This window comes from Numida meleagris, chromosome 10 (assembly GCF_002078875.1).
Source record: "Numida meleagris isolate 19003 breed g44 Domestic line chromosome 10, NumMel1.0, whole genome shotgun sequence".
In the NCBI taxonomy this organism is placed as follows: domain Eukaryota; kingdom Metazoa; phylum Chordata; class Aves; order Galliformes; family Numididae; genus Numida; species Numida meleagris.
This window is the reverse complement of record NC_034418.1, coordinates 13,629,599-13,647,559: the sequence shown is the minus strand read 5'-3', so window position 1 is coordinate 13,647,559 and position 17,961 is coordinate 13,629,599. Positions and strand designations below refer to the sequence as shown.

General features: G+C 41.7%; 1 protein-coding gene and 2 long non-coding RNA genes across 5 annotated transcripts in view; 1 reads left to right on the top strand and 2 right to left on the bottom strand.

Moving 5' to 3' along the window:
* Window positions 201-10,336, bottom strand: LOC110404556. The gene is made up of 4 exons (XR_002442316.1): window positions 9,778-10,336; window positions 7,916-7,984; window positions 5,932-6,103; window positions 201-1,864 (listed from the first exon to the last, which is right to left on the bottom strand). It is a non-coding gene; the product is annotated as an uncharacterized LOC110404556 (long non-coding RNA).
* Window positions 14,236-17,889, bottom strand: NUDT7 (nudix hydrolase 7). Of its 3 annotated transcripts, none has more exons than XM_021408787.1 (4): window positions 17,569-17,889; window positions 17,054-17,207; window positions 16,538-16,696; window positions 14,236-15,080 (listed from the first exon to the last, which is right to left on the bottom strand). In XM_021408787.1, exons 1-4 carry the CDS (start codon window positions 17,631-17,633, stop codon window positions 14,697-14,699), a joined length of 762 nt encoding a protein of 253 aa, XP_021264462.1. In that variant the 5' UTR covers window positions 17,634-17,889; the 3' UTR covers window positions 14,236-14,696. The 3 variants fall into 3 exon arrangements, with proteins under 3 accessions (XP_021264462.1, XP_021264463.1, XP_021264460.1); XM_021408788.1 differs by having other exon boundaries at window positions 17,489-17,574; XM_021408785.1 differs by lacking the exon at window positions 17,569-17,889 and having other exon boundaries at window positions 17,054-17,558.
* The window catches only part of LOC110404467, a 55,422-nt gene continuing 55,308 nt past the window's right edge, over window positions 17,848-17,961 (top strand). Inside the window, exon 1 of the long non-coding RNA XR_002442264.1 lies at window positions 17,848-17,936. This is a non-coding gene — a long non-coding RNA (uncharacterized LOC110404467). The remainder of the gene's footprint in view (window positions 17,937-17,961) is intronic.

Here is a 17,961-nt window from a genome sequence, read left to right as displayed (position 1 = left end):
GTTTGCAGAGGAACCTCTAAGAATATAGCGTGCTAGATTTATTTCTTTGTCTGCTTTTTGCAGCCAAGGGAGAGCTCTGTTTCCTAATGTTTATTCACATTGAGATAACTATTTTATTTTATATTGGCCAGGGGCTTTTTCTTGCTGGTGCAGCTATGTATGAATCATAAAGGCAAAAGAAGCAATTCTGTCTGCAGTCACTGAGAAGAACTGTACCTTTTCCTTTAATAGATAGAAGCAGGTTTAAGCTCCTCAGAATCATCAGGAATTGTATTTTTAAATTAAAAAGGGAAGTAAAACAAAGCGGTCACAGAGGATCTGGCAAGGCCAAGGTATGCTAACGTGACTTGTCTTGTGACCACACGGACTTTTAATTCTTCATGATTTTTTCACTTGTCTTGTACAGAAATTGTGCTCAGCTAATTCGGTAATGCATACAACAGAAATTAAATAAATGGATCACATTATCGTTGATCAGGAAGTTTTAACAAAGCTTCATTTATGACTATCTTTTTTAGAGCCATACTATCCGTTTGTTTGAGAAACTGAATACTTGGTGTAGGGAAAAATTACCACTTGGTCTCTTCCCCTGCTGTCTGTGCAAGTAGTGAGAGAGGAACAGTAAATCACCGTGAGCAGGGTTAAGGGAGATGAGTACATTAGGACTGTCATTGCCTAGCAGCATCACTCAGAATGCGAGCGGACTGGCTGTCCTGGCCCGACTCCATCATTTCAACTCTGTATGACGTATTTCCCTCTTTATTTACCCCATATGAATAATGACCAGTCATAGACATTTACAGCTCACATGTAGTGCTGTTCAGATGCTCGGTGGCCATAGATTTTTTCAGGATATTACAATGCCATCTGGGAATACCAGACATGTTCAAGACATTATTCAGACTTTATTCTTTAAGGTAATCCATAGCTAAAAATCATTGCTGCTGTTAGACCTGCTCTTGGAAGTACTGTGGTCAGTAGCTGGCCCGCTAGCTCTCTGGGGATGCACACAGCGCTTTATGCACTTAATTTGTGTGGCTCCAGGCACTGAGAAAGAGTAATCACACTTGGCATTTTGACTCAGTTTGCTGTCAGTAATTACGGAACCCAAGCAACTTGTTAGGAGCTTGTGAAAAAATGTCTCTGAAGTGTACAATGGAGCTGAAGCACACAGAAGGATGAGAATTCAACCGGTCATGGGGGTAAGTTTGGAAAGGATATCCAGCTGTCGTACTGGATGTAAGGAGGTGATATCCTTGGTTAGGTACGGTGCGTATCATCAGGAGCATCAGTCTGTGAATGTTGTCTTCCAGCCTGGTTTTATCTAATAATGCGTTGTATTTTTCATTCAAGTTTTCTTCGACAAACTACAATCCATTGAATGGTTTTGTGAGCTGCGCTTTTTTCCCCTCTAAATACTTATACATGTAATACAGGCACCTCCTGAGCCTGCTTAAACTGAAAACAAAACAAAGCAATCCACAGCAGAATTGAGCTGTTAGGTTTACTAAGCTGAGCTGTTTTGTGTATTTCTGAATTTACAGTCCATTGGCACAGGACGTAAGCATTGCTGCTCTGGAAGCAGTGGTGGTGCTGGCTTGGATTTAAACCTGAAGGCATTATACTACTTCACAGTGCAGAGTTTCTGTCGGGCTTACAACACAAAGAACTCTTCACCCCACAGCCGAGTGATGCAGCTTTCAGTGCCACTTCAGCTGTGCCCTGTCTGATGGGCCTTTGAAGAGAGGAACAGGATGCTCTTCAGCAGTTCTGCTTTCTTTGGAGTGTGTTATCAGGCTATTACTTACCTCTTTCCCTGAGTTCTATAAGCGTGTCACTCTTTTCTATTCTCTATCAGGTGATACTGGAAAAAACAACAACAAAAAAAACCTCAAAAAACAACAGAAAAAACCCTAAAAAGCCCTTATCCCCAGCTTATTAGGAGATCGGTTTGCTTTGAGCACTGTTCGTGTTAATGGGACTGCCTGCTACAAAGCTGCTGGGTTAGACCTCACTTGGAACAGGCAATCACTGCATGAAGGCAAGTGAGTTTGCAAGCAGGGTCTCTGACCTGTGCTGGTTCTGCCTGGGTTGGAGTTAATTTTCATCACTGCCGCTGGTGTGGAGCTGACAAGAGGCAGATGTTTTAGTTCTAGCTGAGCAGTGTACGCAGTGCCAAGGCCTTTCTGTTCCTCAGGCTGCCTGGCCAGCAAGGAGCTGGGTGCTCAAGGAGCTCGCACTGACCAAAGGGATGCCCCATGCCGTACAGTGCTCTGCAATGAAAGCTGTGGGAAAGAGAGCAGTGGGGAACAATTGGGGTTATGACCGAGGGCCTGCTTCCCGGGAACGTGGCTGAACATTTCCCTGCTGCTAGGAGGTAGCGAATAAATTCCTCCTTTTGCTTTGCTTGTGTGCACAGCTTTGCTTCACTCACTGAACCGCCTTTATCTCTCACCCACGCGTTTTCTCAGCTTTGCCCTTCTGTTTTTCTCCCAGTCGCGGTGTGGGGGAGTAAGCGAGCAGCTGTGGGACTTCGCTGCCTGCCAGGGCTCACCCGCAGCACAGCGGCAAGGCAGGTGCCTGCCCTGGGAGCAAAAGCAGCTTCTTCTCAGAGTAATTTGTACAGGAAAACCAAAACACGACAAAGGTGAGAAGGCTGAAAGGCCTGAAAATTGTACTGCCCTTCCTACCTGGGGAAGTGGTGCTTAGACTAAAGTTAAGTGTACTAGCAAAGTACTTTAGGTAAACTTGTTCTATCGGTAAGTGCACTGTTCCCAGTGTTTCTATTACTACTAGAATAAGTGGCCTAGTTTTATGACTTATTTATGGCATCTGTAGCGGTATTTCATAGCTCAGGAAGACCTCTGAAAAACAAGTATTGCGGTCTGAAATGGGGCTGCTTTGCTGACATCCCTGTTTCCCAATGAAGAGGAGTGACTGTGCCATTCTGTTTCTCAGCGGCTTTGAAGAAGTGCAAGCTTAATTTCCAGTGCAATTTCCTACATCAGTCAACTAATTGTTAGACAAAGGTGATTTTCTGGAGACAGAATTAATGTAAGCCTTGCATAGCATGGTTATAACTGAGATAAATGATTCTTCAGTGTTCCTGTTGTTAAAGGGCTTAGAAGACTTGATGAAAGGCTATTTTACATGGAAGCTTTAGCTCATGGAAGGTGGATCGCACAAATGCAGGCATTTGTCTTACTCTTTTAAAGCAAGAATTCAAAATGCTGTCTACATCTACAGGTAAAAAATAAAAGTCAGGAAGGGTTAATGTAGAGAGTGAAGTTAGAATGAAGGAAATTGAGATCTCTAGGGAAGTGTGTTTTGTAATATCAAAGAGAAAAGCTCTTCCTTCTTTTGTTGCGTAAGAAAAATACACAATTTTTTCTGCTTGATATTTTAGCTATCTGCTTAGCAGTGTCTTTCCATGGTAGGTAACTAGCCAGCATCCATCTTTAAATGTGGAGGTGCTGAGTAGTATCTGGAATCCTAGATAGAGGTGATATAGGTTGGCTTAGCAATAGGGAGAAGAGGATTGCATTACTAAATCAGAACCAAATATCAATATTATCTTGGTTAAGCTGTAGCATCAGACTTACTGCTGCTGAATGTCATCCAAGTTCCCTCAGAGTCCTTGAAATCAGTGGGGTTGGCAAGTGTAGTCCCAAAAGACCATGAAAGAAGGAATTTTTCTAAGAAGATGCCAAACCTTTAGTCACCTTGGAGTTACCTCCTTAGCAGGAGGATGGCAGAAGCCTTAAATTACTTTCAAATTCTTCCAGTTTAGAGAAGATAAGGCTGCTGTTATGTTAATCGAGTTAAAAGAGGGGCAAGAACCTATACAAAAGTATTAGGTTCATAAGAGATGAACACCGCTCCAGACACTACTGTAAGATTTTTCTCTTATGGCAATAAATGCTAACAGGATGCTGGGGGGGGAGGTTGAACTTGCTCTATTTTGAGAGTGAAGCATGGGTGGAAACATGAAGGAGCGAGGAGGGCAGGCACTGCACCTAAGCAAAAAAAGCTGGTATCATTTCATGGGAAGCAGGCGCATCAAAAGAGAAATGCATGTGAATTTTCTCAAAAAATGTTAGTGAGTCACTTCTGAAAATGTAGGTCCTATACAAATAAAACATTCCTTTAAGACAGGAAATAGATTTTAAAATAGCAGCATGAAAGTTCAGTGGACAGAGGTACTGCAGGCAAGAACGATCAGGGAATAGGTTTCTGCTGGGTTCTGATTTTTCTGCTCCTGTTATCTCAGCCAGGAGATAGGTTTCTTTGTCAGCATGAAGAACAGGAGGTTCCTTTATTGGGAAAAAGCCCTTCTGAGAAGGTCAGCCCAGCCTAAATAACAGCATATCCCTATCCTTAACGTATGTGCTTCTTGACAGAATTACAGGACATGCTTCACGATACACCCTGATAGCAATCCCCTTTATCGTTGCTCTCCTTTGAACAGTGCCATCTACGAAGGAAGTCCTCGTGCAGGACTTGCAATACATTATCCAGTGTTTATGACCCTGGGATCACCACCTACACAACTTGCATATGCTGCTCGTCAGTGACAGAGCTTAGAACAACCTGTAGGTCACACCTTGCAGCTCTCTGCTCGTTGATTTATGCATGCGATCGATGTCATGCCTTGCTGAGTTACTTCCTATCCTCTGAGCTTCTGTAGCACATTTTGTGCATCCACAACCCTCTGTTCGTGAGGTAAAGCTCTTTTCAATTAGCCTAACACATTTTCTCTCACAGCTGGGTAGGAAGAGTACACAGATTAGTCCACAGAGAGTTATGGGAGACGATCTGTCAGGAACTGACAGACTATAAATCAATCCGCAACTCGTGGAGACAAAGTCTCCAGCACTTTGGTATTCCCACTTACCCTTCCTCAGCAGCTCACTGCTCGTTCCCATAAGCTGCTGCAAGGAGTTGCCTCCTCAGCTGTGTTGGCCCAGCTGCCTGCGAGTCCACACTGAAAGCCACCAGGGACTCTCAGTGGCTTAGAACATCCCAGAGTGTCAGGCACATGAAAATAAACGTCCATGCTGCAAGAACTTAGAGGAACAGCTTCTATCCCTTTATAGCCAATGATCTCTTTCCCAGACCCATTCATTTCCCATGGGGTATCATAGCCCCTCTTCTCTTAAATATGTCAGCCTGTGTGCCAAGCTGAGCACAAGCAAAGGTGTGAGGTTCCCGCTGTTAGCTGTTTTGCTCTTTCTGCTTCCAGCTAATGGAGAGAGGAAGCAGCGGGCTGTGGTTGAACACCACTCAGCCAGGGCTGGTCCTCCACCAGAAATTCAGGTCTTGACTCAAATTTAAACTGTTCTATGTTTACTTCAGGTTTCAGCATACTTAGCAGTCAGCTATATTATGTATTCAGAGATTCATCTGAGCGCCATCATTCTCTTATGATTTGTTATTGACTTATTTTGTAGGTTTTGGACAACTCTGTTTTGTTTCATATTTCCTGAGTTACAAGATGACATGGGAGCTCTTCTGGATGAGCCAGAAAAATGCTACCAGTGTGAAGCTGTGGTGACTTGCTATTGAAAAGTTAGTCAGATTTTGTTTGTGTGTTCTGGGGGGCATCAAAACTGCATTCTTTAACTTGTAACCAAGCCAAATGGTTTGCTGATTTTGTTGGAAGTACAATGGTTTGTTTAGAGTCATCAGGTGCCAGTGACAACCTCTGCACCGTGGCAGTTTAGATGAAGTAGTTGCCATGACAACTCAATTAACTAAACAAACAAATCTGTATGCAGCTGCGGCTCATGTCCTCTGCATCGTCTTTACCTCAGCACAAAGCATCTTGAGTAGATGTGCAAATGAATCCCCCCTCACACACACCCACCCACCCATTCCCTTTCCTCCTCCCTTTCCAGATGGACAATGATAAAAATGTGGAACCACACATACGTTTCATTTCTCCTCAGCATCTCAAATAGAATCATAGCAGGACTGTTGCTGTTGCTGGCAGTGCAGGAACTCAGGCCAAGTCCCTGTCACCTTCCCTTTCCTCCTCCTCCTCCCCACTGTATCCACCAGCCTGGTTGATTAGGTCACCTTTCCAGAATTGCTTTTAGTGACTCTGAAATTAAAGGAAATAAAGGCAGTTTGTGGGTAAATACACACTGAACTATCTGCTTGCCAACAGAATCTGCTTTTATGTAAAGAACAAGCACAATCAAGTATGACAGTCAGTCTAAGACTGTCTTTAAATTAGCAGGTTTGGGTAATGCAGGCTCTTTTATAAATATATAGCATAGCAACTTAAGTTAGTTAGATACCTCCATTCACCAAAGATGTATGAACTCTGGAATAATTGACATATCTAAGTGTAGCTCTGGTCAGAACTAAGCTTTAATTGCCTTCACTACAAAGGAATGTAATGTTGCTTTGTAAAGGAATAACTGTGCCAGTACCTCCCTCAAAACACAAAGCACTGAAGAGAAAAATAGATAAAAATGAAGGGTTCCTTATGAGAAAGTTGTTGAGGTTACTGCAAGTTGAGGCACTAAATGCAATATAAAGAACAGATAGCATCCATCTGCAATCATCTGTCAACAATGGCTTTCTTTAATGTTTGAGAGCATCTATTTCAGTGCTCCATCTTTTACCTGCTGTGTATTTATCTGTCAGAAAAGGTGTGCCTTAACAACAGCAATAAATGGAGCCCGGGTGAATAAGGCATAAAATGGAAGACAGAAGAGAAATAACACAGCAAAGCACAAAGGTTCATGCCATTGTCTTAACAGACCACCTGACAGACTCTGCACCATCACCATTTTTTCCCACCTCTGTCATGTTCTGGTAGATCCCAGGCTGATTACTAATCCTGAAAGGAGCATCAGAGATATGACAAAGTCCTATTTAGACCAGGGAAATCCTCAGCTAACACACACACAGTTAACAAATCCTCAGTTAACAAGCACACTTGAATTATAAAAACAGTCTTAAGTGGCCCTTGATGTGATTTACACTATTTTGTGCAGAACAGTTCACACAAATTTCACTGAGGTGAATTTTATCCAGCATTGAGTCTAATGGGATAGTGGAAATTTAAAAGAATAGAATAGAGGATCTCACTCAGGAAAGCAATCAAGCCATCTACTTTTGTCCTTCTTGCCTGTGATGGGTTTTTTCATGCCTAAAATTAAATGCTTTTCTGCTTTAATATTTTTTTTTCTGACTCAAGTCATCACTAGTGATTTAGCTAGTAAAGTTTTAAACTGGCTTGCTCTGTAAGTTTACCTGGCATAGCTCTAATTGCATTTTTTTAATTAGAAAGAGGAAATAATTCTACCTTTAATATTTTTTCTCCTTTAAAAACACATAGGTAAAGTGCAAAAAAACAAAAAAATCCCACTAATAACCACCTCCAAGAACCCACACAAAGCTTAGATACTGTAGTCTCAAAAGATAACACTGCAGTGCCATGTTTCTGGGCTGTCAGATTCAAGCAGAGAAAGATGGATGGACTAGGCATTTACTTAAGATACAACCCTCACTTTCGGAGAACAAACACAATGTTCTGACTGTTTTTAAGGTGCATCATCCCACTGTACAGCAGTGAAAGCTTGAAGCCTAAGGATTCAGTCTGTTGTTCTCAGACAGACACATATACCTGAAAGTCAATAGAAACTGCCACACCGAAGGAATTCAGGCCGGAGGAAATTTAATTATATAGAGTAGAAGCAAAAGACTGTTGACTGAAGAATTTCAGAAATGTGATGAGAAATTGTGAAAAGGATTAGTTCTGCTGCCCAGGTTGGTGTAAGGGAATTCAGTGCTCCTCTGCACCGTGGCCCAGGAGGCTTAGTCCTGGTGGCTGAAAGGCTGACTTCTGTTCAAGTGTAAAGGGACTCGTTCTGTCAGGCACTTGGGAGAGAATTTGGCTTACCGATTCAATAAGAGCTCTGGTCCTACTCATCTGATCAGTCGCAGTGAAAGCAAGCAAAACTTTTTCAAGCTGTTGAACAAAGCGCATTTTTGTATTGAATAAAGCTACAACTTAGCATGCTTACTTTTCTAATGGACAACTTCACACAGTAGACAATCATCAGCATCTCTCCAACTGCACTAATTTCCACCAGCTGCAGATCTGACTCACGGCGCCTAAATGTGACTGAAACATCTTTATATCCTGAGCTCTGCAAAACCGCTCCGGGAGCCGTGTGACTGCCCCCTATATGGAATTGTGAACCATCTGTCTGTCCTGCTTAATTAGCCTTAATGTTTAATAAGCAAATGAAATATTTAATATTTACAAAATGCAGGCTGTAGGCTGCACAGTTGCCAAGTGCGAAATGGCCAGCAGAATGTACACAGCTGCATCTCTGCCTCTGTGGACATAACTGAGGAACTCCTCTGATGCCAATCATTTTTGAAATGAATGTTTCTCAGTGAGCAAGATTCAAGAGCAAAACTCGTATCTTATGTATATCTCATATCTTAAGCATGTCTGCTCATATCTTAAGCAGGGCCTCCGAATGCTCATGCGGGCCTGAAAGAGCTGCAGTCATGGTGGAAATTAAACTTCAGAAACCAGGCTTGTAAATAGAACTTGATTTAGAAGGTGGAAACCACAACAAACTAAAGATGAGAGAAAACGAGCTTGGGAATCAAGTGATTTTTCATTAAGTCATAGGAAAATAAACAATTTCGGTGTTTTAATGGCAGGATACGCACAACCTAGAGAGAAAACATATCAAATACGTGGTTACATGTATTTTGTTAAAATGTAATAATACAGCTTGTAAGCTATCTGGAAGGAATCTAACAACCCTATTCAAGAAAGTTTTACTCTAGTATTAATTTTGACTGATGGTCCTAATTTCAGAGCAATGTAGTACATAAACTAGTGTGGTAATCAGTTATCTTTAGTCACAGCTAGAGCGAATACAACAGCAAATTTGAATAATTAAAATCACTATTACAGTTTTAAATAACAGGAATATATTTGGAAAAGTTTTCAGACTGAACAGAATTTTTTTTCCTACTTGATAGAAATATTTTTCTTAGCAGAGTGCATCTTTTTGTTCATTACTAGGGCTTAAGAAAATCAATTATCCATTTCCATGGCTTCACTAAACAGCCTTATAATGCAGTAATAAGACATGATGAGCAAGGTAGGCTATGGATATTAGAGATCTGCCATTCAGTCTGGAGGAAAAGCACAAATCCAGGCTTATAGCATAGCTTCGTGCTAGCTCAGCCATTGGTATACAGCTTGTGTGAACAAAGTGGAAGAGTATCGTTATTTCTAGCACGTTAGAACATATCGTAGGAGAATTATTTAGCAGACGAGGTTGATCTTGTTCCCAGTGTCATAATGTGAGCAATACAGAAAGGCAGGTATGTGTGGTCGGTCATGTGCTGCTGAGGAGATAAACGAACACAGTCCTGTTCCAGACAGCTTTAAATGACATTGTTTGGACAATCCCATACCTGGCTGCCCGCAGAGCCCATCTCAGGCCGTTGTTCTGCCCGCTCCTAAGTGCGGCTTACCTGGTGCGGCTGAGCCAGCCTTGCTGTGGAGCACCTGGGAGGTGGCACCCTCTCGTGGTGCACGTGCAGTGCTGGCTGCTCATCCCTTTCCTCCAGAAGCACATCGCTCTCCTGCCATCAGCATCTTACAAATTCTTTTTTTAAGTCTTTTCCCCTTATTGGAAGGGAGATCTAGCCATAGCTAGACTAGTGCCTTGCTGCTGCCCTTCACCAGACAGGTCCTGTTCCTAAGTCACAGAGCCCTTGTGCTCTTACCTCCAAACGATCTCTCTTTTTCTCTGTTTTTTGCAGCCATCTGATCTTTGTCCAGGTTACCAGGCTGTCACAAGCCTGTTACAATCTCTCAATCCATAAGATTTGCTGCCTTTTAGCCATTTTGTGCCTGATGATGGTAGAGAATTACTCACGTAAGGAACAATTTGATACCAGGTGTTTAACATAACTTCCCTTCTGATAACAGTAGTCCCAGTTTTCTAGCCATTGCCACACCTTTGTTTACATTTGTTATTAATTCATTAGTTACTCTACTTCCAATGTAATGGTTAGTAGCCAAAAGTAAATAATGAATTCTGTATAGCTTCCATTTTAGCATGAAAACTGGCACTGAAATACAGTACTCCCATTTTATTCAGTTCAGTTCCCATAAATACCAGCGAATCAGTACCACAGATGATCTAAAAATACACTGTTATTAGATTTAGAATGTCACCCTAATATTTTAAAAACAACTACTTTAATATTCTAAACAAACAGGATTGTTACGCCAATGTTAAGAGAGAAAATAATGAAAGTTACAAGATAAAATATAATTGTGATAATACACTTTATCAGTTAAAGTAGATATGCTGTACAAACTAAAGCCTCAGAGCATGTAATTTGGTACAGCTGCTCCTAAGTCAATGAAATTATTGTGATTTATGCCAAATACAGATCTGCAGCAATTAAATTACTAGAAATTCTTCCATTCATTTTCTTTAAAATGGAGAATGAAGCAAACAGTATTTAAATGTCTGGCTTGTCAAGTCCTGTCCTATAGGTGTTAGGTTCTATTACAAATCTGTTTGAATGCAGATTTACATCTCTATATCCTCAATCCTTCCAACATATACAGAGCTTTCTGTCCAAGATTATTCAGTTTCATTTCAACAATCTGGTATCAGACTCTTACAGGGGCTCTGGAAGATCATGATGATATCAGAGACAAATTTAGCTTTCCTCTGATGAACAGTTCCCGTGTTTGTTGCCGTTAGTTCTGGTTTTACTGCAGGCATAAAAGGGGATGCCAGCTCCTCATTAGGAACAGCTATGCAAATATTTCAAAGCAGTTGTGCTAGCAGACAAATACAGCAGCAGCTGTAGGACGAAAATGTAGAGGTGCATCTTTAACACTGTATGTCCAGCTGTGGTTTATAATAGACTGGAGATCAAGAAAGACATATGTCAATGAACGGTCACGGCTGGACATTCTCATCCCGAATTCAGTGATCCTTTAGAAGAAGTAAACACGTCCAGAAAAATGAGTCTCTCGCTTGCTAGTGAACAGCCGCTCCCCTTCAGCAGGTTCAGACAAACGGGATGATTATTCTCCATTAGTGTTTCATTATTACCTGGATATTTTCCTTTCTAGCACACTTTTCATTTTGAAAAACAAGCAGAACCTAGCCTAAATCTGAAGTACTAAGGAACAGGCAACCATTCGGTACAGGAAATGTAATGACAAGCATAAAGCATTCGTTTTACTTTGTAGTTGTCAATAAATTAAGAAATCTATGTTGCAACTCAGAATCTCACAGACTAAGGGAACATTCTGGCTACGGAATTGTAGCTTCTGCACGGAATCAGAAACAAATGCGACTCCTTTTTCTGTTTTTCTTATTTCTTAGATTAGATCTTGGAAATGATGAGGTTAGAGGGAAGAAGGAATTACCTAATGACCTTTTTTATGATAATCCTTTATTTTTTTTAAACTGGAGATGCTTTAACACGTACTGTTTTGAAAGCTGCATTGCTATGGCAACCTACTAAAAAAAATCACGGTAGGTACATCACACACATTGACATGTAAGCACTCACATGAGCTTGTGCTTGAAAGACAAAACCATCTCCAAATTGTCATTGTTTATACGACTCAGGCATGGGCTGAATATAAATAATCTCCTTTCTTGAATATTTACATCCTCATCCAACTACAAGCGCCTTAACCCCGCATGAACTCTAGCCATGCAACACTGACAGGCATTTAAACCGCATACACTGATGATCTTGAAATGAAATGAATGTTATATGTTCTTCCAACACAAAACTGCTGTCACCTAGTATATATCCCTTTGAAAGCTATTTACATTAGATGTTATTATAATTGTTAAATACTAATTTACACCTCAAATATAGATACATGGTAAATTTTCGCATGAAAGCGAAATACCAAAAGTCTGATTATCTGAGCGCTCAAAAATACAGAAATGTTAAATGCTGAATCACTGCACCTTAACTAAAAGAGTGACTAACAACTCACGTTGAACTATATGCTACTTATTTTTAGTTAGCTTTATATCAGTAATTTTCTTGATCTGATCTAAGCCTTTGCACTCATTTTACTGGCATGTTAGCATTGCTTACCCATAATTAGAGTGTGCGCTCCGGAACATATTTTCAATAGCTTTGTTTCAACCTTACTGATTAGTTCATAAGAATAAACACAGAGGGTAAATACATACAAAACACATTTTCAAATTGGAAGCTATGTTATTAACATACTGTACTTACACAAGACAGATGCATTTGCAATCAATTATTCAAAATAAAGGGGTCCTTTAAATCACTATGTTCAAAATAAAATACATGTCTACTTTAATAATTTTCAGCTATGATACAAGAGAGAACAATGGGACATCCAGTTCTTGGTAAGGGCTTTACTGCATGGCTCTAAAGACAGACTTGAAAGAGAGAGAACTTAGGCATTGTAACGTTCAGTGCTAAACTACAAGGCATCTGCTCCGTGGAACAAAAAGCAGGCCCTTTTTTAGATGCTTAACATTTTATGTACAATACAATGGAGAATTAATTGACACAGACTGTGAACTAATTCAAAGGGCAGAGCACAGCGTTTTCTAATAGGAAATTCTCAGAACAACCTATTTACTAGATTGTTTTCCCTTTCAGTTTACACATCTTCCCTGCAGCACCAGGCGCAGGGAAAGATCCATCTCCCCTGGGAAACCACTTCTCCACGAGTCTGATCTCACACAATGTACAGCCACACTCCCTCTCACAAAGCACAGAACAGCTGTAACCTCCCTTTGGATGCACTATTCAACTAAAAGAGCACTCATCCATGATGAGGGAAACATGCTTTCAGTTCTTGCACAGATAGTAGCTAGTAGCATCCTGAGAAAAACCGGAATCACCGGGCTTCATGATGCTCTGCTTGGGCCATGAGAGTTGTGTAGGATGGAATCTTCCCCTCATTTCTGCCTCAAGAACTGTGGCAGAGTTCTATCTAAAGATTGCCCAAAGAAACAATCTCCCATTAGTTACTGTGAAACTTGCAGAACTGCAGCTGTAGTGCAATTGTTTCCTTCTATTGTTTTTGTGCTTGAAGGGGGTGCTTGGGCACTCAGATGCCAGATGCTTGTCTGAAGAATTTTTTTAGTTAAAGAAGCTTCCCAAATTTCAAAATTAATGCCAGTAAAATTACATAGAATGCATAATGTAAAGCATTGAGTTCTAGTGGCTTTAGAACAGATCACTCAAGGACTTCTGGTAGTGCGGTCCTCCATGAGCCCCATTTCTCTATTAGTTCAAATGGTTGATTTGACTTAATATCAACGGGAGTAACAGCTCTAAGTGTTGTTCTTGTTCTTACAGTTCTACTACACATTAACATTTAAGAAAAGAGAAATAAAAACAAACTGCAGTTTGAATTTGTACCATTTGTACAACTTCTGTGCCAGATTTCATTAAGAAATGAAAGAAAAAATTTCTGCTGAGAAGAGAGGAGGATGCTAACTTAGTAATTATGGCTCATGGTACTGCTTTGTTTACTAATCCAAGGTCCAATTGGTTTGCTCTATTTTAGTTAACAATGTTCTTATTTTAATTAGTTTCTGTTCCCACATACACTAGAACTGAGAGAAACCTCTGAAGGTATGAATACAATTAAGCGCTTAAAGTTGCTCTGGTTTTTAAAAATGCTTCAACAATTTCCACAAGCGTTCAATAGTGACAAATAAAAACTGTTCTTTCATCCCCGTTGCTCAAAGATCTGCAGTTTATAGACTGGTAACCTGTTAACTTCCCAACTGCATCTCAAATGCAGCCAAATTCACTTCTAAAAAACGAACCATTTGCCAACAACGTCGTGACCGCTATAAATAAGCTTCCAGCTCACCAGCAATGAGTACATAAGGACTCACAGTGCAAAGAATGCCAGAGCTACTGGTAAAGATTCAACTACAGATGAGCATTTTCAGATTTCATGAATACTGAATGCCTCTTTTCTCTCCTTAAATTGACTGCGGGAGCTGAGAGAATGATGCTAATGATGCTGAGGAGTAAAGTTCAGTACCGTTACACGTACACTGAGCTTTCCATGCTCTAGAGAAGTTCACTGAGAAATATTAAATAGGGCAAAAGTAATAAAACTCATTAAACCTCCTCCTTCCCTCCCTCCACAACCCCAACCAAACCAAAATAAATTGTGAAACCACTTGCCACCTTTTATATTTTTATTATGCATTTTTTTAAGTGGTTAAAGATAGCAAACAAAACTGTATGCATTGAAGACTTGCAATATGTCACACAGTAAGACGTGGAAAGATCCCAAAAAGTTTTTATATTCTATTTCAAACAGGCAAAATTCAGAAGTGTTATTTCATTAAATGGAAGAAAGACACAGAAGGTCAGTCTTGAATCACACAAAACAAAGGCAGAAGTTGAACTTGACCTTCTAAATCTATATGGTAAGTTCCTAAAAAAATACTGTGTGCTTTTGTAACCCAAGACCAGATAAAATTTATGAATTTAGTTAGTGTTTTACTACTCGGTTTTATTAAAAAAAAAAAAGATTTCCAATTCAACAGGAATGCAAGTGTGAAATTCAATCAAGTAATGGATACAAAGAAAACAAACCAAAACCTTTTTCCTCCTTCGATAGAGACCGTCAGACCAGTTTGTTATAGACTACTCTTCTTCCTCTCATTTATGGATGCATATAAATTCATAAAATTATTCTCAGCAGATGTAATTAAGTTGTCAAGATCATAATCAACCTCAAAGGTAGGTTTCGTTCTAAAAATTACAATAGCAAGAAATACAGCAAAATGTGCAGTAAGTCCCCATATCTTGAATGACTTTTTATGTTCATGGTCATCATATGTGAAGCAGTGCATCCAGCTGAAGTAACCAGATGAGTTTTTATACGGCAAGGCCATGTAACTTAAGGGTTTGATAAAGTACTCCAATGGCACAACAAAAACATCACTCACTTCATCTGGATTAGGAGAGGCTTGGAAGGTATCCTCTATAAATCCTACAACTGGTGTTACCAAATGATTCATCTAGAAGAACAACAAGGAAAAAATGACAGAAAACAAACACTAAGCTTGTACCAAGCAAAAGAAATTTCTTTATTTTAAAAACATTTCAGATGTTACAAAAGGAGCACGGGAAGCATTCTTAACTAGAAAATATATACACTTTTTTTGGAACTGGTTAAGTTCATCCCTTCTGTCAAAAGCAGGCAGAATCTATTAAAACAGTAGCTTGTATAAAGAGGATACCATAGTTCCTTCGGATATATTATTAATTCTATTTATTAGTAACAATAAAGCATCCCTGTTCAGCAGAAAGCACTAATGGCAAAGCTCAACATTTGTGCTATTTGATGGAAGTCTGGAAGGACTCCATTTAAATTAAATTGCTTTGAAGGTACACATAGAGAAGACAAAGCACAACCTAAGAGGTCAGACTTCTGCAGTCCAAACTACCTTTCCTTTTCTGAGGCAATTTAGTTTTTATAACCATTTTTTCTGTTTATCAGTAAAGCAATCATTTTTACATATAGCTTCTGAAATGTGTGGTTGTTTTGTTATTTGTATTAAGAAGTTAAATAAAGCATTTTGCAATGCAATTTTAATATTTTAAATTTTTTTTAAATGTGAGGAGCACATTGCTAAAGCAAGCGGCTAACAGAAACAGACTGTAGAGCATTAACAAGAAGATAAACTTACCTGAAGAACAAAAAAATCAAGTCTTTTGAATCAATTTCCTCTTTATTGAAAACTGGTCCCACATGATACTAAATATTAGTATTGAAATTGGCAGCCTGTTACTTTACACACAATGGCTTCCATGCCAGTGACATCTGAATTTCCACACAGAATCAGTCTACACAACCTCCCGAGGTCCCTTTCAGCCTAAATCCTGCTCTGAGCAGGGGGCTGAATCAGGTAACTGTGAGGTTACATCAGGCTGCTCAGGGCTGTGCCTGGATAAATTCTACCTGTCTCCTAAAACAGTCAGTGGTGTATTCCACTGTTTGGCTAACCACATGGTGAAGAATGTTTTCTTTGTAACTAACCACTTCCTGCTGCTTGTGTCCATTGTCTCAAGACAAGTCTAGTGTCATCTTCTCTATAACCACTCATGAGGTACTTGAAGATGGCAATGAGATCCCCACTAACTTCAGGCTGAGCAAACCTGCTTACCTCAGCCTCTCCTCCTATTTCACATTCTCCAGCCCACTCAGCATCTCCTTGGCTCTCTGTTAGACTCTCACTAATTTACCAATGTTTTCCTGATACTAAGTGGACTTCACACGTGATCTCACAAACTCCAAAGAGAACGAGGATCTCTTCTCCTCACTCTGCTAGCAACACAGGCTGTATACTTCAGGAACTTGTGTAAATTATTTTTACAGTTACAGGTTTGAAAAGGCCATTATCAACCATATAAAAGGAAACCACCACAAGCTTGCTTTCTAACGACATACTGGCTTACAGAGCTTATTGCTTACTTTATCAATTCCAGGCACAAGCCTACAGATGACTTCGACCTTCTCTGGCTGCAGTCCTACTTCTTCTTTGGCTTCTCGGAGAGCAGTATCAATTTCATCTTTATCCATTTCTTCCCTTTTACCTCCTGGAAAACACACTTCCCCAGGTGATCTTCTCAGCTGGAATTCAAAGGAGTACTACTGTTACACATGAATTCGTTTCATCTTGTACAGCTCATATTATGGAACCACCTTAGGCATGATTTATCTTCCTGAAGACTCTAGACACTATGATAAGAGGTTTCTGCAGATCAGAAGAAAGAGCTACACAAAAAAAAAGTTCAGTTTTACTCAGACTAGGCCTATATGTAACTAATCCATAAGCCCTCACTATCAGAAATGCACACTTGCACACTTATATAGCATCGTGTAATTCACGCTATACTTTCTGCTTTAACATTTCGGACCCGGCAATCATCTCTCGCTGTCACAGCGACTCCCAAGACCCGGCCTCGCTCCGTGCCCGGCCGCACGCACCTGCATGGAGCGGACGGTGAGCAGCAGGCACAGCGCCCCGTCCCGCAGCAGCAATGGCAGCAGCACGGAGGCCTTGCGCAGGGGCAGATGAGAGAACTTGTCCCCAACATCGCACTCCCTCAAGCGGAGTTTCGCTCTCCCTTTTACACTCTCTCTAGAAGGAAACGGAACAAGAGCTGCGCGCGGCCCGAGAAGACGCAGAGGGGCACGGGAGGTGACGGCAGCGGCCCGGCCCCCAGCGCGCTGCCCTCGTCCCGCTGCTCCCGGGGCAGAGATGAGCAGGCCCCACTGCGGCCCACACCCAGCGCAGAGGGCACGCGGCGCCGCCTTCCCCTGCAGCAGGCCCAGGAAGGCAGCGGCCGGCCCCATCCTTCCTTCCAGCCCGCGGCCGCCGTCCTTCGAGCCGTGGTTTACCCGAGCCGGGAGGAGAGCTACCTTTCCCCCCGGTCCTCCCACTCCGCAGCCGCCATCTTTGCCCCCCCCGCCTCGAGAAGGCCTTTCGCCTTGCCTCTTACCGCCCTTCCCTGTAGACCGACGACCGGTCCCTCCAATCAGCACGCGAGCTCGCCGGGATCCGCATTCTGATTGGCGGGCCGCGGGAGCAAGGCGGGGCTCGCGCGTGGGGCGTCACGCGGCCTTCCCGCTTCCCGCCCAGGTGAGGCGGCTGCTGAGGAGCGGCTTCAGCCGGGCAGGGACGGCGCAGCCCGGGAGAGCGGCCGAGCGACCGCAGCCTTCCCGCATGCCACCAAGCGGGGAAGGGCAGCGCTAGGGGTCAGCGAACCGCTGCGAAAAGCAGAACGTCCCGGAGCGGTTTGGCGTCGCCTCCCGAAACCACCGCCGCGGGCCCCACCCCCTCAGGGGAAAGGCGGTGCCACGGGCGGGGGTAAGGGGCTGTTCTCATCCTCCCG